The sequence below is a fragment of the Melospiza melodia genome, chromosome 6 (assembly GCF_035770615.1).
Source record: "Melospiza melodia melodia isolate bMelMel2 chromosome 6, bMelMel2.pri, whole genome shotgun sequence".
Taxonomy (NCBI): Eukaryota; Metazoa; Chordata; class Aves; order Passeriformes; family Passerellidae; genus Melospiza; species Melospiza melodia.
Window position 1 is genome coordinate 2,829,511 of NC_086199.1, and position 21,189 is coordinate 2,850,699.

At 44.9% G+C, this 21,189-nt stretch overlaps 1 protein-coding gene across 4 annotated transcripts in view; it reads right to left on the minus strand.

The window, feature by feature from the left end:
* The window catches only part of FERMT2 (FERM domain containing kindlin 2), a 55,102-nt gene that overhangs the window by 22,100 nt on the left and 11,813 nt on the right, over positions 1-21,189 (minus strand). For all 4 annotated transcript variants that reach the window (XM_063159644.1, XM_063159642.1, XM_063159643.1 and 1 more), the window contains exon 3: positions 11,275-11,508. In XM_063159644.1, coding sequence (XP_063015714.1) covers positions 11,275-11,508 — 234 coding nt within the window. The remainder of the gene's footprint in view (positions 1-11,274; positions 11,509-21,189) is intronic.

Genomic DNA, 21,189 nt, shown 5'->3' on the forward strand with positions numbered 1-21,189 from the left:
AAGAGATTTTGGCCAAAGTGATTCCTTTTCACAGCAAACCTCTCCCATTTTCCTGCCTGGGATCTCTGGAAGTGCCCAAGGCCAGGTTGGATGGGGTTTGGAGCAATGTGGGATGGTGAGAGGTGTCCTTGCCATGGCAGGGGTGGAATGGGATGGGATTTAAGGTCCTTTCCAATCCAAACCATCCTGTGGTTCTCTGATGGGGATTCTGGACATGCCTGAGCCTGGAAGGAGCTCTGGAGTCTCCTGTGCAGCTGTCTGTCCATGCTGAAGCTGTCTGTCCATGCTGAAGCTCCTGTGCTGTTTCCTGCTCTGTTTTTTGCATGTATCACCCCAAAATGCTCAGCTGCAGAGCCTTCCCTTTGGAATGGATTATAATTAACACAGGATTATAATTAACACTAGAATTTGATCCCCAGCACGTGACACAGCCTCACAATGCCCACCCTCACCAGCATCATCCCTTGCTGCAAACAGGCTGGGAAATGCCACACTGGGAACTTTCCCCACCCAGGTGATTTTCAGGTAGGATCTCACTAAACCTGGCATTCCTGAATGCAGAGGCTGCACACTTCTGGATTTCACTGTTTTTTCTACTCTAGGTGTCCCATTCCATTATCTTGCTTTGATTTTTTATTTTTATTTATATTCTTGCAGTTACTTACACATTTTATATATATATATACATACATATATATACATATATATATTTTTTAAGCTTTATTTTTATATTTCTATTTATTTATTTCAATCATATCATTGAATCCCAGAATGGTCTAGGTTGGATGCAACCTTAAAGTCCACCTTGTTCTACCCCCTGCCATGGGCAGGGACAACTTCCAATATCCCAGTTTGCTCCAAGTCTTGTCCACTCTGCCCTTGAACACTTCCAGGCTAAAAATATATAGATTTAGATATCTATATGGATTTTAGATCTCTAAAAAATATATATAGATTTTTATATATTTATATTTTATAGACAAACTTTTTGAACTTATAATTTAGTTTTATTTCTGCATTTAGAGATATTTATTCCTATATTATTTATTTATATTTACAGAAATATTTAAATAAATCATTAAAATATAATATTGATATAAATATAAATATACTATATAATATATAGTATATATAGTATATATACTATATATTATATATAGTATATATAGTATATAATATATACTATATATGGTGCATATATAGTATATAATATATACTATATATACTGTATATAGTATATATAGTATGTATAGTATATATAATAGTATATATAGTATATATAATATGTAATATATAACAATGTATATTATATAGTATATATTATACTATATTATATAATATATATATATCATATATCATATATCATATATATCATATAATATATAATATATAATATATAATATATAATATATAATATATAATATATAATATATAATATATAATATCACATTTTTATATATATAGTTATAGTTATAGTATTCATTTTTATATATACAACTTTTGTTTTCAGCTTTAATTTAACCCTGATTTATTACCACACAAATCATCTCACTAAACCCCACCACCCACCCCTCTAATTTCCCCGCCCAACTTTTTGACCATTTCTAGCAACAAATACCCAGAGGCTGAGTGCAGGCAGCTCCGTGCATTGCCATTTATCCCAGCCAGCTTACCTCATGGAGCAGGAATCTGCTGGGACAACCAGGGTCACATGCAGGGGACAAGAGGCAGCAGCACAGCCTAAATGGAGGAGTTCCCCTGGTATTTTGGAGCAAGGTTGAGGCTCTGAGGTTTATTTATGGTGCATTAGCAACTCTCTCAGCTGGAAGCACTCAGGGAGGCCAGGAGGAGGCTCTGGGCCAGGCTGTGACTCTGGAAGCAATCCTGGAATCATCCCAGGGCTTGACCATCTGATAGCAAAGAGACTTTTTATAGCCCCTCAGTCGTTCCTGATGCTCCCAGTGGGATAGAAAGGATCCAGGGCAAGTTTTGGGCAGCTGCTTGGAAGCAGCACATGGCTGCAGGGGGTGGAGCAGGCAGCACAGCCTGGGGATGCCAGCAGGGATCCCATGGATGAGCAGGGATCTTTCCCATAGATGAGCAGGGATCCCATGGATGCACAGGGATCCTATGGATGCACAGGGATCCTATGGATGAGCAGGGATCCTATGGATGAGCAGGGACCTTTCCTATGGATGAGCAGGGATCCCCTGGATGAGCAGGGATCCCATGGATGAGCAGAGATCCCATGGATGCACAGGGATCTTTCCCATGGATGAGCAGGGATCTTATGGATGAGCAGGGATCTTTCCCATGGATGAGCAGGGATCCCACGGATGAGCAGCAAATTCCTCCCTACTGCCTCCACCCACAGCCTCCAGGATTTTACAAACCCATCAAGACAGGCAGGGAATGGCTTCAAACTGGAGGTTTAGGGATCTTGGGAAGGAATTCCTGGCTGTGAGGGTGGGCAGGCCCTGGCACAGGGTGCCCAGAGCAGCTGTGGCTGCCCCTGATCCCTGGCAGTGCCCAAGGCCAGGCTGGACAGGGCTGGGAGCAGCCTGGGATGGTGGAAGGTGTCCCTGCCATGACAGGGATGGGCTTTGAGATCCCTTCCAACCCAAACCATTCTGGGATTCTATGGGAAGGAGACAGAAAGGCCTGAGCCTGGAAGGAAGAGTTTTGGAGCTCAAAATATGATCAGAAAGGCAGCTTTGAATCTCCAAGAGAAATTTTTCCAACTCTGGGATGAAGCCATTTTGCTGCCTGCAGCATCTTCTCTTCCATTTGCCTGCAAGATGCTGCCTGTGCCTGCTGTGTGTGGCTGAAGGGAAATCCTTGGCCTTTTTTTCCAGTGTAATCCCTCATTTCTCATACAGCCCCCAACTGTTTTAAAACATTATGACAAACTCCAGAGCTGGGATTAAACCCTCTTCCTTCACAAAGCACCATCTGCAAACTGACTTTAAAAAAAAAAAAATCTTCCTTACAAGGGTGCAAAATTCCCAATTTATGCTCTTGTGCACTAAATCCACCAAGTAAACCTTGCAGCTGCTACATCTTCATCCACCAAGGTGTGTTGTGATGGGGATCTCAGAAGGGTTTGGGTTGGAAGGGACCTTAAAGCTCATCTCATTCCACCCCTTCCACTATCCCAGACTGCTCCATGCCCTGGTCCTGGACACTTCCAGGGATCCAGGGGCTCCCATTCCCACAAGAAATCAGATTTATGGTTTCTTACATCACCCACATCTAGAACATGACATCATTGACTGGAAGGGCTGAATATGGATGGATGTCTCCAAAAACTGAAATGATGGGAAATCACACTACTTGCAGTATTCAGTTCTCATAAATACAGATAATAATCTGAGACACAAAGAAATTTTTGATGTAGAAAGAAAATTAATGTTGCAAAGAAGCTTCCGGCGTCCAATTTCCTTCCCCATTTCTGGCTCCCCTAAAGGCCAGAGGGCTCCTTCACCTCCTTAATTCCTGAACATAAAAACTCCATAAATTTACTTGTAACACAGACAGCACTGAGGGGAAATCCTCTCTTTAATGCTGATCCAGCCACCCTCCTTCAGGAAATGTGTTTTGAAGTGGGATATCTCTGGGAAGTGGGATTGCTCTGCACTCCCCATCACTGCTCCCTCCAACCAGTGACTCATTAAAATTACAGACTTTGTGCATCACTCTGACAAATCTTAGAGAAATGAGACCTCAAACCTCATTTTTTTCTTCCATTTCAGACTTAAAACCAAAAATAAGGGTGGTTTTTTTTTTGCTTGGAATGAGTGAATTCTGTGGATGATTTTTCACAGTGTAAGTTTACAGAACGAAGACTCTGACTTATCTGCAGCATAAATTCTCTTGAGATAAAGTTCTGCAAAACTAGAGGAACAAAAAAAAGAAAAAAAAAAAACAACCAAAAAAGAAACTAAAAAAGGAACTTACATAACCTGAGGAGTGTCTGGAGATAAGGCTGTGGCTGTGTTGGGCACTGGGCAGTATCTGATGGAGCAGGTCCTCACCTCCCCAGCACAGTTTACTGGGTTTGTACATTCAGTACATTTTATTATGGGTTCTTCAGATGCCCAGGAACTTAAATATTTATCTGGGCAAAAGCCAAGCTCTCCACTCACTGCCTGGGGCCCTGCAGCTCTCTCAGGACATCCCACAAAGCCTCTGGAGATGCCCAAGCAGTGCTATGGGTGTGGAATCAGCTGGGCTGACCCTGGCAGAGGTTTTGCTGGAGCCTTCCCAAATTGTGGGTGGAAAATCCAAGTGCCTGTTGACTTATGGATTTGCCAGGGGAGCAATGATGTGCAAAACCACCCAAAAATGGGGTCACTGGGGTTTGGAGGGGTGTGAATGTTTGTGCCAGTGGTTCCCAGAGCTGAAATCGGGCACCACCAGCCCAGAGAGACCCAGGAGGAGAAGGAAAAGGAGGAGGAGGAGGATGCAGGCAGTGGTGATGGAGCCAAGCATTACTGCAAGGCCAATAAAAAGAGCCATTGGAGAGGCAGAGTCAACAAACACTTGAATGTTAGGATGTTTTTTTCCATAAGTGGGATGAAATCCCCAGGCTCCCATTATCTGGATGCCTCCTGGAGCATGGGCAGCACTACAGCCTTGCCCCTGAAGTGGCTGAACTGCAGCTCCAGTCCAATTAAACTCCATTAATTGAATCCCACAAACAAGAGAAAAACAATCCACTCACACCCTTCTCTCTGCTTCAGCCCATAAAGAGCAATCCAGCTAATTCCAAGGAAGGCTTGGCCAGCATGCCCCTAATGTCTTCAGGATGGAATTCTATTTAAAGGGTCCCAGTCAACAGCAGAGTAAGGATGAAAAAATTCACTGACTCACACGGTGACATAAAACCTGCTGCTCCTCCACACGCAGAACACCATGGGGTGGGGACAGGGGGGGAGAGAGGAAAGGATTTTTTTTTTGTCCATCTCAGACACTGTGTAATTAAATCTGGTTATTTCCCTGACCCCAGTTCCTGGGGCTGCTCTGACAGCTGAGCACGGGCAGGCAATAAAAGGGGAAAACGCCGCAGCTGGCAGCGAACACTCGGGCTCTGCAGTTGAAAAAGCTGAGGACGTTGCAGTTTGGCCAGCTCTGGAAATGGGAAGATTTCCTTCCACACCCATTCCCTGGACATATTTAGAAATAGCTGTGCCACTGCCAAAGCTCTGTGCTCGTGGCAGGGAAAGGCAGCGGATCCGTGCTCGGGGTTTCACCATGAACGTCATCCCTGAGCATCCTCCTGATGCTCCTGAGCACCCACAGCCTGCATCCCCACATCCCAGAGGCACTGAGGTTGGAAAAGACATCCAGCATCATCAAATCCAACCTGTGAATCATCCCCACCTTGTCACCCAGCCCAGAGCACTGAGTGCCACATCCAGTCCTTCCCTGGACACCTCCAGGGATGGGGAATCCAAACCTCCCTGGGCAGCCCCTTCCAAGGCCTGAGCACCCTTTCCATGAAGAAATTCCTCCTCAATGCTGCTGTTGCTCCCCAAATTTCCCCTGAGCCGCTCATGTGCATCTACCAGGACTCCACGATTTTAGGGAAAATGCTCCTTTATTTACCAGCAGGGTGTGAAGGAGGAAAAGAGGTTTGCAGTGGCCAGGGATGGTGGGATTCCTGTCCTGTGCAGGGCCAGGATGATGGACTTGATTGGATTGGACTTGATGATCCTTGTGGGTCCTTTCCAATCAGGACATTCTGTGATTCCACAAACTCCAGGCAGCTTTGCCTCCTGGAAAGCAACTGGGCAGGGATGGAGCTCCACATGGCTGTCACAGAGCCCTGGGAATGCTGCACTTCATCTACCAAAGGGTTTCAGTTTTGCAAAAAAACCCAAAAAACAACCAAAAAAACCCCCAAAAAACAACAAACAGTGGCTTTTTATAGAAGTCTTTTTGGCAGCTGAGGGCGTGGAAATATTGCAAATACTTCAGGAGTCAGAGGACGTTCTGTTCTGGAGCGGGGAGCGTTTGGAGAGGGGGGAAAAAAAAAAAAAAGGTAAGGTCACATTTGGCACTGGGATGGTGTCACCTTCCCTGGGCTGGGCTGGCACCCTGCCACTCCCAAATGCCACTGCCACCTCGGCTCAGGTTGCACTTGGTGGCTGGAGGCTGAGGCAGGCAAGGCTGGCTGTCACCTTCCCACCGCTCGCTCAGTCTCGGGAACCTCCTTGTTTTTGGGGTGATGGGAAGGAGCTCTGCACCCTCACGGGACTCTCTGCACCCCCAGCTCCACCAGCTCCTCAGGATCACACCACCCTCTTCCTGTGCAAGAAGGGAAGATGGAATGTGGGCATGGAAATGCCCCAGCTGGGCACAGGATGCTCCCCAGACTCAGTTTTCCAAAACAGGTGACTAATTCAGAGGGATTATGAGGCAGGAGCTGGGTGTGAGCTCCACCAGACTCTAGGGAAATAAAAGAGCCTGAAGGGGATTTCTCCATCCTACACAGCCTCAGGGTGGGTAGGGAGGGATTGCTCATGAATTTTGGAGTGTTTTCTCCCAGAGCTTCCTCCTCCCAGCCCTGGCACTGAGTTGTTCTCTCTGTGCTCCCATGAACATCAACCAGAATTTTCCCTGCTCCTCTTCTCAGGCTGGAGGGCAGCAGAGGTCCCAAATCTTCACAGCCAGGGGAAGAGGAGAAGGATGAGAGGTTTTCTGCTGTCACAGCATCTCCCCTCACCCTGCAGCTCCAACATCAGCTGTGTCCCCAGGAGAAGGAGCATTGCTGGGGCAGGAAACGCCGAGCCCTGGGAAAAAACTCTCACTGTTTCATCTTGCTGTTTGCTTTTCCTGTCCCTCGTGCCCACAGAGCAGCAGCAGAGCCTGCCTGGAGTCCCTTGGAGCTCCTGGGGATACATGGAAAAAATGCAGGCAGAATGTTGGAAGGAAGCAGCTGTAAGGCATCCACTGGGCTGGAATGAAGTGAAGCCATCCCAGAATCCCCAGAATGGATTGGAAGGGACCTTAAAGATCATCCAGTTCCTTGCCATGGGCAAAGATATCTTCCACTACACCAGGATGCTCCAAGCCCCTGTCCTTGGACACTTGCAGGGATCCAGGAGCAGCCACAGCTGCTCTGGGCACCCTCACTGCCCCTCACAGCTGAGAATTCCTTTGTAGGAAAAGAGGATTTTTCCATTTGTTGTTATGTTGGATGATGGGTGAGCATCTCCTACCTCCCCAAATCCCAACCTTCAATGAGGATATTCCCACCCACACCAATAAATGCTGAGTGCAGCTGATGCCTGAGGTTCAGCTTTTCTGTTTTTCACATTTTGTGCTGCTTTAAGTGTGAGGGTCTGGGCTCCATATGATGGGATGGTGAGCTCTGTGCACAGAGCAGGAGACAAAACAATTCCTGCTCCAGCTGGGCACCAAGGACAAATGACCCAAAATCTCAGCCCAGGAGCACAAACCCCGTGGGCTGGAGAGAGAAAAACAAGCAGGGTGGGACTGCCTGGGCTAAAGCTGGGATGGGACAATGAACTGCAAGAGGTGCAAATGGAGCAGAGCTGATCCCAGGGACAGAGCCGTGCCCGGCCGTGCATTTTGGGGCCATTTTGGTTGATCTTGGGTGCAGCCCTGGCTGGGCTCTGGTGCTGCCAAGGTGGATGCATGGAGGAGATGCTTTGAATGAATCCCTGCTTTATTCTGGAACTCCATCCAGCCTCTGCTCTAGGGCAGCCTGCACAAGGCATCACAGCCCATCCAATCTGCAGGTGGGTAATTGATGGGCAGTTTTCTGGGTGGAATTATCTCCCAGTGGGATGATGAGAGCAGGGATCCACCCCATCCCAACCCCCCTGTCCCACTGCCAGCAGGCAGGAAGCATTAAATCCCTGCTGCTCAGGGAAAAAAAAAAAAAAAAGAAAATAAAAAGAAAAAAAATAAATTTGAAGTTTTACTTTCTCTTTCTCTGGTCTTTAATTGCAGATCAAAGCTGGCCCTTCCAGGCTGGAGCTGCCTGCCAGCAGCTGCTCCTGGGCAGGGTTCCAGGCCACCCTTTGGATGAGGGCTGCCCATGCCATGCCCTGCCTGCTCCTCTCCTCGTGCCTGCCAGGGTCAATCCCTGCCTTCAACCCTCCTGAGTGGCTGCTGTGGGAATCAAGGGGCTGGCAATCCAGCACTGGGACTGAGATTGGGGATTTTTTCCCGGCTTCACCACGACCTCCAGGAAAGTGAGGGATGTGTGAGTGGCTCCAGCATCTTCCCGGGAGCCCTGGGGAGCTGCCCTTTGCAATCAACCTCCCTCAGCACAAGAACAGAGACTTCTCTTTTAAAAATCAACCCCACTCTGCAAGGGTCACACCTCTGGGTAACAACTGAAAGGGAACAGAAGCAAAAGACAGCCTTAAATAATTCATCCATGTGTGCTCCTGCTGGTGTAGTGAGGATTTTATAAATGCAACCAGCCAGAGGCCTGAGAACATCAGGAATTACTTCAGTTACTCACTGGTGATGCTTTGTGCTGCAGTTACTGAGGGTGTGTCATTAAATGGTCCAGGGGCACTGACAGCAAACAGGTACAGCCAAAATCTGATCAACCCCCAGGCACAGCTCTGTCCCGACCTCCCTGGAGCTCAGAAACCAAGGATTCAGAGACAAGGACTGTGCTGGGATCACCTTCCTTTCCACCTTGAAATGTCTGCTCAGTTCTCCTTGGAGAGACAATTAGCTTGATTAAGATGGAATATGGAGAGCTCTGTGCAGGGATGTTGAGGCAGGCAGGGAAAGGTAATGAAATAAAATGGGGCAGGAAAAACACAAATGGGGAGGAGAAAAGGAAAATCACAGAATCACAAAATCACAGAATAGTTTGGGTTGGAAAAAACCTTAAAGATCATCCCATTCCAACCCATGGCAGGGACACTTTCCACTATCCCAGGGTGCTCCAAGGTCTGTCCAGCCTGGCTTTGGACACTTCCAGGGATCCAGGGACAGCCACAGCTGCTCTGGGCACCCTCAGAGCCAAGATTTGGATCCTAATATGTAATATATATATACATATAAATACATATATATATACGTATATATTTATTTATATTCTTATATTTATATTTATAATATATGGGTTTTTACATTAATGTATAATATATATAATATACATATTAAGTATATAATATATGTATTAGGTATATATATAATATACTTAGTACATATATGTATTAAGTATATTATATATATAAAATATATATGTATTAAATATATAAATTATAAGTATATAAATAAGCATATATTTATATTAATATAATATCTTTATATTAATATATATATAAATATACTTAATACATATAATATATTAGATATATATAACATATTATATAATATACATATGTTATATATAAACATATATTAGATATATATGTGTTATATATATAAAAAAAATATAACATATATATGTTATATATATAAAAAGATATATTTTTTATATATATATATAAAGATATATATTATATATATATATATATATATATATATATATAAAACATCTATAAATAGTGGTAGTGGTATTTCAACATCTATAGGGGCATTTTAACACTTATATAAAATATATTTGTACGTCATTTATATTTATACCTCTCTGGTTCTGGGAAGAGCATCCCAGCCACTCCAACTCCAGCCCTTCTGCCACCCCCACATCCCAGTCCCTCTTCCCCCAGGCTGATGCCAAGCTCATGTATCATCTTCCCAGTAGCTCTGCTGAACATCTGGCTCCCAGTAAACACAACTGGGAGGGCTAAACAACTTAATCACTGCAGCTTGTGTCTGTCCTCAGACAGCTCAGGCTGCTGAGAGGCACTCAAAGGAAAGTGAAATTTCCAGTAAAAAGCCCTGCTTTCTCCACAATCAGGAACTTCAGTACTTCGGATGCTGCAGAAGGGAAGTCAGCACCACCCTGGATGGATGTGTCCCCTGCTGCCTGCTCACAGCTCCAACCTCTGCTATCCCAGAGGCTTTCCCCCCCTCCCAAACCTTTAAATATCAGGATTATTCTGCTGGTTTGGTCTTAAATCCACCAAAAACTCTGCAGTTGGGAAGAAAAGGCTGCTTGAGACCCACATAAAGTTCTGACAGCATCAGTGACAGATCTCCTGTCTCGTGATGAAGCATATCAGAATTTCCTGACGTGAGTCACTGCTGGAGAGATTCATCAGCGTCCAAGCCTGGGACCTCCCTGTCTAGCACGGACATCCCAAATGCCTCCAATGGGGGACATGGGGGTGGGGGGAAGCAAAATCCACCCAGACACAATGCTGGCTAAGCCTTTTCTATTTTAAGGAGAAATTGCCCAATATTTATATTAAAAACAAACAAAAAAACCCCCAACAAAACAGGAAAAGCAACAGCAAAGCTCCGTAACAGCTAAAAATACCAAGCAAACCACGGATGTGCTGGACACTGCACGTAGGGATGAGCTCCTCCTGCCTCCCCAAACAGCTGGGTCAGCCAAGAGTAACCTCAGCTGCCTTCTGAGAGCAGGAACAGATTTGCTACAGCTGAGGATGGCTGCAGCCCTTTTTGGAGGGGAGAATTCCAGTATGGAGTGCTTCCTAGAGTTGCCATCTCCTCACTGGGTTTTTTGTTGGTGGGAAGGAAGAAACACTGGGTTTTGGGATGAGGAATTGGTGAAGATGGGTAAAAAAATGATACCTGGTAGGGAATAGATGTCTCCTTTCTCATGGGCTTCTCCTCCACCAGGAAATGAGGGTGAAGAGGAGACAGCAAGACTCAGCTCCTTCCCTCCACCAGACACTTTTACAGTGGAGCATCACCACCTAATCTCTAATATGATTTTCCACTAGAAGACAACCCACAGGGCTGGCAGATTCCCATTTCAGGGTCTGCTTTTTATCCAGCACATAAATTTGCAGCGGGGGGAAAAAAAATCACAACCAGTCTGAATAACAAGCAGGGCTGGGTACCACCTCACCTGTGACAAACCCAAGGGCAGCTCTGCTATGGAAGAGAATTCAGCACAAAAAATGCATTTTTTAATCACTTTTTGGCTCAATTGGTCCTGTTACTGAAGTATTTACACACAAAACAGCAGATCTGGAAGGGAAAAAAAGAGGACACCTGGGCTGTTTGATGTCCAAGCAACTCCTGAGTGCCCAAACCCAGAAAACACCAAAAATTTATCAAATTTACAGGACAAGCACCAGAGCAAAGGCAGGAGCCAAACCAACCAGAAAACTCCTCAAGAGGGGGGAGGTTTTCAACACTTACTGAAGGTTTTGCAGATGTCAGAAACAGCCTTGAAGACCCTGTCAGAGAAGTTGACTTTGACCTTGACGTACTTCATGTTGGGCAGCTGCAGGCGCAGCAGTTTGTGCTGAGGGGTGAACTGGAGCTTGGCATCGCCTGGATTCCCGTATTTATCCAACGTCCAGTGAGTTTTAAGGAGCCAAGTTTTCTTCTTTTCCCACCACAGAGCGTGATCAGACCAGTCCTTCTTGACATCTGCAACAAAGAAGCAATTTTCCCCCCCCAGTTAAAAAGCGGCACCAGAACGAGGACAAAAAGGAGTTTTTAAAGTTTTTGGGTTTTTTTTTTTCTCCTTTCCTGAGAAGGAACTATGGATCCAAAAAACTCCCAACAGCCCTTTTCTGGATACAAGGAACTGCTTGTATTCAATAGTGTTTTGATGGGATATAAAAGCAGGGAGGAAGCCAAGGATAAATAAAGATGAGACTCAGCGTGTGTGTGGATCACCAGCCTGGCTGTGATCCCACCTGGAACACGAAGCCAAGGGGTCATGAGTGACCCAACACTTCTCCCAGCAGGGATTGTGCACAGTTTTTGGGGTTAACTATCAATTCTTGGGGTTTTCCCCACCATCCAGGACACCTGTGCTATCCCAAGGTGAGCCCAACCACCTCGGCACACATGGAAAACAGAAGCAGAGGAGTTTTGCAAGGAGAACTCAACAGGACCTTCAGTTTCTACAAAAACCCCTAAAAATTCCCTACTGAAACGAAAAATTGCCTCACAAATGACCAAGAAAACTCAACTGCCACATCTCCTTCCAGCAGGGATGTAACCATGGGGTCCTTGGAGGTCACCTGCAGGTTGGGAAGCACTTGGGGAACCAAAATATGGTGATAACTCCAAGAGATAAACCCTGTGCAATATTTTCCCTAACACCTGGAATATTTTTCACCAACATGTGGCCCTGCAGAGCATTCTGACAACAAATAACCGTGCCATGTCCTTCCACCACACAGAAAAGAGAATCTGTACAGGAGTTGGACTGGATGATCCTCGTGGTTCCTCCCAGCCCAGGATATTCCATGATCCTGGAGAGATCCTGAGAGTGAAGATTGTCCCCACGAGCCACATCTGAACTAAGCTGAGATGAGAACAAGGTGACAAATGAACTTTTGTCTGTCCCTATCTCAAACCAGGATCTGGAGCTTGGGATTACTGAGAAAACCCAGCAGGAGCTGGATTTCCCCTCTGAACTCCCGGCTTGATGGCACAATCAGCTCTGCAGAAAGTGGAAACATTCAGCTGGACTTTTCAACAGCTTTGTACAATCAAATTAAACAAAACCAAATATAGAAAAGCATGCAAACTTGCACAAGCCTTGTCTACCCAGAAAAAAATCCAAGAAATCATTACAATGGACTCTGGTGATGGAGTCCAACTTCTGCCCTACTGAAAGCTGAACGAGTTGGCACCAAAAATCAGGGGGAGGAAAAAAACCAAAAGGCATCTGGAATGAGTAACATTTGTGCCTAACAGAGGGGGATTTAGGTTTACACTGCTGATTAACCATTCAGGCCAAGGCACAAAAACAACACTCTGGGCCTGAGAGTAATTAACACTTTCAATTAACAGTGAGATGCTGGTTCTAGCAAGGAAGGGGAAGGTCTGTGCCTGTCCCACGGGGTAGTTAGATATAAAAGAGGCTGGCAAATGTTTAGCAGCTGCTTTGTGGAGCTGTTTTACACCCCGACCAGAGCCTTGGGTGCTTTGCAAGGATCCAGGACTGCTTGGAGCAATCCCTGCAGGCCAGGGAATGCCAGCAGCCTGGTTAAACCTGATCAAAGGTTTATAAACCTTCACCAGAGTCCCAATTCATGAGTTACTGATTTGTTGGGGTTACAGCTGCACAGCAACGCTGAATATTTCAGCTCAACCTCTTCCCATCTACTACCACCAGGCACTGGCTACTTCATATTTATCTACCTATCATGTTCATCAATTTATTCATATTATCAACTATTATCAATTTATCATTCACTTATCAGAGTTCAGGTGAGTCTCCAAGCACTGCAAATTCACCTTAGAGATCCCAGACCTGGAATGTAGAAATTTACTACAGGTTAGAGATCTCAGAGGTGTTTGAGGATCCAGCAGCTCCTCTGAGCTGCTGAATGTGATGGACACAGAGCTGCTGGAGGGAGCCCAGAGCAGGAGGAGCAGAGGGATGGAGCAGTTCTGTGTGAGGAAAAGCTGGGATTGCTCAGCATGGAGAAAAGCAGCTGTGAGTTGATCTAACTGTGGCCTTGCAGTGCCTGAGGAAGCCACAAGAAAGATGGAGAGAGATTATTTACAGGGGAGGGAGGGACAGGACACAGGGATGGCTTCCCACTGCCAAGAGGGCAGGAATGGATGGGATATTGGGAAGGAATTGTTCCCTGAGGCCCTGGCACAGGGTGCCCAGAGCAGCTGTGGCTGCCCCTGGATCCCTGGCAGTGCCCAAGGCCAGGCTGGACAGGGCTTGGAGCAGCCTGGGATGGTGGAAGGGTGTCCCTGCACATGAGGGTGGAACTGGGTGGGCTCTGAGCTCTCTTCCAAGCCAAACCCTTCCAGGATTCCATTAAATGAGCTGCACACATGCAAGGGTGACCAGAAATCACTGCCACCCTCCCAGCCAAGGAGCCCCAGGTGAAGGCAGCAGGGATGGGGGAGCTGGAGCTGGGACTGAGCTCCAGGAGCCCAACCCCAGCAGCAACACCCTGGGAAAGGGAAGCACAGCACTTCCTTCCCGGCCTCCAAAATAAACCCCCACCTTCCCCTGCAGCCTGAACCCAAGCCCCTGGAGCCTGGCAGGGCTGGCAAACCCAGCTGTGATTTTTATTTTGTTCCCCCCAGGCAGATCCTGGTGTTTCATTTGCCTCCCAGAGCTGTGCCAAGAGGCAAGGAACGTGCACGAGGGACGCCCGGGATGTTTGTACAGCAAAACCCACAGGGCTGCTCCCCTTGGAAAGCCATTCAGACAGTGCTGGAATGTGAGAGGCATCTTAAATCACACAAATGCCTGCAGAGACCTCTGTGAGGACAGAACAGCCAGAGGAGGAGTGAAGGGCTGCTCTGTGAAGTGTTTTAAACCTGAAACATCCTCAGCTTTCAATCCACGCAGTCACATCCCGCCAGCTTGTCCAGCAGGAATTACAACTGCAGATTTCAATTCCCACAGCCACCAATAAATCCCCTGAAATCTGGAATCCGAGCAGCAACAAGTCTGAATTGAGATGCACAGAGGATGTAGCAGCAATAAATCTGAATTGAGATGCACACAGAATGTGCTTTAACTCCGGGCTGGCTGTCTCACACAGACCCACAAACACAATCAGAATTCCAGCAGCAAGGCTCAGCCTGGGTGAAGGGCAAAGAAAATCCAGGCAGCCCTTCCTGGCAGCCCATTTGTCCCATGTGGGAAATGGATTTGTAGAAAAATTTAAAGTTTTTAATGTAGAAGGACTCACGTAATATATGTTTGCATGTAAACTTTGAGATAAGAAATGTTGATTTAGAAATGCTAAGGAATAGGATAGACATTGCTGAGAAATGGAACTGGAAATAAGTTTTAAGGGGTGGTTTTGTAAATAAGACTAAGTATTTTGGAGAAATAGAATTATGAAAGGTGCATTGAAATGGAACTAGAAATAAGTTTTAAAGGGTGGTTTTGTAAATAAGATTAGGTATTTTTAAGAAACAGAATTATGAAAGGTGCATTGTAGTAGGACTTATAAGGGTAATTTTAGATTACTGGCTTTAAGGCATTTACATCATGGTGTAGCAAAAGCTGATAGGCCAAGAAACACTTAAGAGTGTACTGTAATTAGGAAATAATTAGCTTCTGATTGTGATGGTGTGAATTGTAACATCTGCATTGTTTCACCTTCACATGAGACTGAAAATGGAACAGAAGTTTTAAACACCCCTCAGCTGCCCCACCTCTGGGTCACAAAAGTCCATAATCCAACAATCCCATTTATCCCAGCACTTGGCTGCTCCCAAACACTCTCCTCTCCCAATCCAGGGTTTTTAAGGTCCCTTTCCTGCTGCAGCAGCTGCTTGAAGCTCCGTCCTGCAGGAGCTCTGCTGTCACTTGGCAGCTCCTCCAGGCCAGCTCAGGACTCACAGGCAGGAGGTTACAAGTCTCCAGCACGGTGTAAACACTGAATTTTCCTTGTTATTTCGGGATATCCCCTCTTGCAGATGGGCTCTCCTTCCATGCACTGCTCAGGACAACAGGGCTCTGATATGACTGAATAAATCTCTTTTTTTTCCTTCTTCCCAGTGCATGGTTAAATCCCACTGGATGGGTATTTGGAGGCTTTCCTGGGAATCATCAGATTCCCCTTCACAGCCACATCCAGGATTAAATCCACACGGCAGCCAAGACCCTGCAAATGCCTCCATCACCTTAATATTGGGGGTAAATAATAAAAAATTTAAAATTTCCTGTATAAGCTTGAGGAGGAATTCTGCAAACCTGCCTGGGTTGGATCACTGATTTTTGGTGGAATTTTGGAAACAGAGGATTTGCAGCTGATGCTGTTTTCCTGGAATTCTCTCCACCTTCAGAGAGGCAGCAGAAGCAGCTGCAGCAGAGGTTGCAGCTAATTCCTTAATTAAAAAATGATCATTCCTTAATTAAAAATGAAGGCTTTTAGAGCAATGGATTCAATCTTCAAGCATTCCCACAGGAACAGCCCAAGAGGACCATCCCCCTCTGGAGCAAAAGATGCCAGAGCCAAAGCCCAAAACACTGGGGGGGTTTTCCACAGGAGCAGAATGAGCTCCACAGCTTTCCCTGGCTCTTTCCCAAGGTGGGTTTAATCAGGATTATCCCTGCTCTGCTCTAGGCACACTTGGGAAGCTGAGGTGGCAAAAAATGCCTTTCCATTAGCTCAAATTTATCTATATAAAAGTAAGTTAATTAACAAATACATATGTTTAAACACATATTTATATATTTTATATATACATATAAAATATATATATGTATTACATATATTATATATGTATTATTATATGTATGTATATATGTATATATGTATTACATATATTATGTATATATATACATATATATGTATATATATACATAATGTGTATATATGTATACATATGTATATAGACATAATGTATATATATGTAATATATATATTACATATATATATGTAATAGATCTTAAATATCTTGTATTTATATATATATATATATATAAATATAAGATATTTAAGATCTATTATGCATATAAACATATACATAAACATTTACCCCATATATATATGTGTATATATAAGAGACAAAACTGAATTATATTAATATATAATTATATATAATTATAGATAAACACACAGAATTAATGCATATAAAATATATCCATATATTTATTTTAATACATATTTATATATTTAATATATATATTTATATATATATATATCTAAGATACAGTGCAGTGACTGCAACCAACTCACAAGCCAAGCATTTCTTCTTGCAAAAAGTAATTTTTGTATTTGATAATCTACACAAAACCAACCCCAAGTTTTCCACCTTTTCACTGAGTTTGGTGCAGATGGGCTGAAAACTCCTCAACGGTTTTTATATGAAAATTAAAATAAAAGTGCTCACTTTTTTTAATTTATGATTTAGGTATTTAAAGTTAATGTGCACTTCACACTGAACTGAAAAAATACAGATGTGGACAAAAGCACAGAGTGCAGGCAGCTGCTTAAAGCACTTTTAAGCACAAATTCCTGCTGATAACACCTTAATCCAGCCCTCTCAGCTCCAAGGGGCTCTCCAAGCCCTGGGCTGGGTGTTGGCTGCATCCACACCCCTCTTGGGAAGCTGCAGGAGGAGAAAAAAATCCTTGAAAGAAAAAGAGATTTCCAGCAATAAACAGCTGGGAATGCCCTGGGTGAGCTCAGAGATGGGGGAGACCCTCTCCTGCTCCCTGGGGGTGTAATCCATACCCACTGAAATCGATACCCATGGAAAACAAAGCAAAAGGATTTAAAAACTTTGGAAAAAGAGAAATTTAAGGCTGAAAGCGGAAGAAAAGAGAAAAAAAAAATCACCACTACCAACCATCAAAATCATGCACAGAATCTTGTGTGGTTGCTCGGTGGGTTTTTCTTTTCTGTGTGTCCAGGAGAGGGCAAATATTCCTAAAAAAATCCAGAAATACTAAAAAAAGAGGCTAATTTGATGCATGGAGCAGGGACAATAGTGATGGGGAAGGAAAAGGATAAAGAAGAGGAAAGGGGGAAGAAGGGGAATAGGGGAAAAAAGGGGGAAAGGAAATTTCAAGGAAATTTCAAGGAAAGGAAATTTCAAGGAAAGGAAAGGAAATTTCAAGAAAGGAAAGGAAAGGAAATTTCAAGGAAAGGAAAGGAAATTTTCAAAGAAAGGAAAGGAAAGGAAATTTCAAGGAAATTTCAAGGAAAGGAAATTTCAAGGAAATTTCAAGGAAAGGAAATTTCAAGGAAAGGAAGGAAATTTCAAGGACAGGAAATTTCAAGGAAATAAGGAAAGGAAAGGAAAGGAAAGGAAGGGAAAGGAAAGGAAAGGAAAGGAAAGGAAAGGAAAGGAAAGGAAAGGAAAGGAAAGGAAAGGAAAGGAAAGGAAAGGAAAGGAAAGGAAAGGAAAGGAAAGGAAAGGAAAGGAAAGGAAAGGAAAGGAAAGGAAAGGAAGGAAAGGAAAGGAAAGGAAAGGAAAGGAAGGGAAAGGAAATTTCAAGGAATGGAATTTCAAGGAAAGGGGAAAAAAGGAAAGGGGGAAAAAGGAAAGGGGAAAAAGGAAAGGGGAAGGAAGGAAAAGGGAAAAGAAAATCCTAAGTTGGCAGGGATAAAAAAAGGATCATCAAGCCCAACTCCTTGCCCTGGAGGACCCCAACAGCCAAGAGAGTTACTGAAAGATGATGAAGATTTTTCTTAAAATAGATATTTATTTATTTTTATTAATATTTATTCATATTGGTTACTTATTTTATATATATAAGGTGTAAAACTCATATACCTGTGTAGCTGACCCCCACTGCTCCCTCCCTCCAATGTCCTCACTGCTCCCACTGACCTCTGGAAACCTAAATTCCTTTAAACATGCCAAAGCCACTCCTTACAGGATAATTATGGAGCAAAAAAAAATTTAAAAACAAAGCTATTTTCATTTATCACAAGTCAGCAGAACTGCTGATGTGTTTGCTGGGTGACACAGTCACTGTCCTGGGGCAAAAACTGTAATTTTAGGAAAATAGGAGTCTTTCTGGAGTAGAGTCCCCTCCATCCCCCAACGGGGATTTAATTGCAGAGCAAAGTTCCAAAATGGAACAAAAAACCCTCCAGCCTCTGGTCACACCACTTGAAAAATGATACTTTGAAATGGGGAGATAAACAGCCCATAAAATTATCATCAGACTGATGTAATAAAGCTGCAGCCAGGACAAGCTGATGCTCCCACACTGATGGGACTTGAGAGGGGGTTTAATCACATCTCCCACATGTATCTGACACATGCAAATGGAAAACAGCCTGTACAGCAGCCACGACCTGTGGAAGGGATTCTGTCCATGGATAACACAGAATGGCACCTGAAATCCTCCTGGATCTGCCACCATGGGCAACTCTCACCATCGTTTTCATGGAATCCCAGGATGGTTTGGGTGGGAAGGGACAATGAAGCTCATCCAGCCCCACATGGGCAGGCAGGGACATCTTCCACCATCCCAGGCTGCTCCAAGCCCTGTCCAGCCTGGCTTGGGCACTGCCAGGGATCCAGGGGCAGCCACAGCTGCTCTGGCAATCCCAGCCCAGCCAGGAATTCCCAATTCCCAATCTCCCACCCATCCCTGCCCTCTGGCACTGGCAGCCATTCCCTGGCTCCTGTCCCTCCATCCCTTGTCCCCAGTCCCTCTGCAGCTCTCCTGGAGCCCACTTCAGGCCCTGCCAGGGGCTCTGAGCTCTCCCTGGAGCCTTCTCCTCTCCAGGGGAACATTCCCAGCTCTCCAGCCTGGCTGCAGCCCTTGCAGCAGCTCTAGATTTCCACCAGCTCCATGTCCTTCCTACAAAGATCTGAAATCTGGATGAAGCGAAGTCCAAAGCAGAAGGAACAAAACACCTGAAGCCTCCTCCTGCCTTGTGTTTGCAACAGGAGTCAGCTGGAACTAAAAATCTCCTCTCTCCAAAATCATTCCCCCTTGTGCCATCACTGCCTGCAAAAATTTCATCCTACTTCATTTGCAGGAAAACAAATGTTCAGGAGAGGATCCACACCAACCCACGGAAGTGCCCAAAAAAGGGTGGAGCCATGCTGGAATTTCAGTCTGAGAAGAATATTTCTTGCATGAAAAATAGTTTTGACTTAATAAAGTTTAAAAAATGGCCAAAAGGAGCCTTGTTCCCATTTTGTGATTCCATGAGCACAACCCAGTTGAGGAGATTCCCCCTTGTCTTATCACTGTCCGCCCATGCAAAAATTTCATCTTACTTCATTCTCAGGAAAACAAATGTTCAGGAGAAGATCTGCACCCACCCTTGGAAGTGCCAAAAAAGGGTGGAGCCATGCTGGAATTTCAGTCTTAGAAGAATATTTCTTGCAGGAAAAAATAGTTTGACTTAATAAAGTATAAAACATGGACAAAAGGAGCCTTGTTCCCAATTCTGTGATTCCATGAGCATGACCCAGTTGAGGAGACCTCTCCTTATCTCAGTGTGCCAGGGCAGAGGCTCATGGCAAAGCCCTGATGTCAAAGTCCTGTGCAGTGGCACAAGGTGGTTTAAGAGCAAGGAAAAAAAGGAGGAGGGAAGGGGAAAAATAAAAAAGCCTAATGGGCAGTTTCAGGAAAACAAATGTTCAGGAGAAGATCCACACCCACCCACGGAGATGCCCAAAAAAAAGATGGACCTGTGCTGGTATTTCAGTCTCAGAAGAATATTTCTTGCATGAAAAATAGTTTGACTTAATAAAGTACAAAACATGGACAAAAGGAGCCTTGTTCCCAATTTTGTGATTCCATGAGCACGACCCAGCTGAGGAGCCCTCCCTCTTATCCTGGTGCCAGGGCACAGGCTCATGGCAAAGCCCTGATGTCAAAGCCCCTGTGCAGTGGCACAAAGTGATTTAAGAGCAAGGAAAAAATGAGGAGGGAGGGCAAAAACAAGCCCAGTGGAGGAGACTGAGCCCATTGGGATGCAGGGCTGCATGTGGATGTTCCGTGTGTCTGTCCTTGCTCAGGGAATTACGGAGTGTCTGCTGCTAACGAGGGAAGGGCTGCTGGAAAGAGATGTGGGATTCTTTTGGTGGCTTTTATTGGGATTCTAAGCGAGCTCTGCAATGGAAAGTTGTGTCCTGATGAGGCAGGGGTGGTAACTGGAGTCCTGGAGAGATGATGCATCAACCCCAACTGTCCCAAAATGCTTGCTCCTGGCAGTGCAGGGCTCGAGATGCTCAGCCCATGGGATGCAGGGAGAAGAGCAAATCCTGACAAGCCTGAAAGCCACTCTGTTTCTAAAGTAAACTCGAGGAAGGAAGCTCTTTCCAGTGTTAACAGGATTGCTCAGATAGCTTATTTGAAAGTTTATTAACTTGGATTGTATCTCATTCCACTCCCCTGCCATGGGCAGGGACACCTCCCATTATCCCTGGGTGCTCCAAGGCCATCCAGCCTGGCCTTGAACACCTCCACGGATGTGGCATCACATTTTCCTGCAAAATTTCCCCTGTGATTTTTAGCTTTTTGGATATTTGGTAGCTTTATGTTCCATTTAAATGCTTGCACAGCCATACCCAAATCCTGTCTAAACCCATGAGCAGGGAGAGAAATTTTCCAGTGATGCTGAACCCAGCTGGAATATTGGGAATTCTCCAGAGGTCACCTCAGCTACCCAGCACTGATGGGCTCAA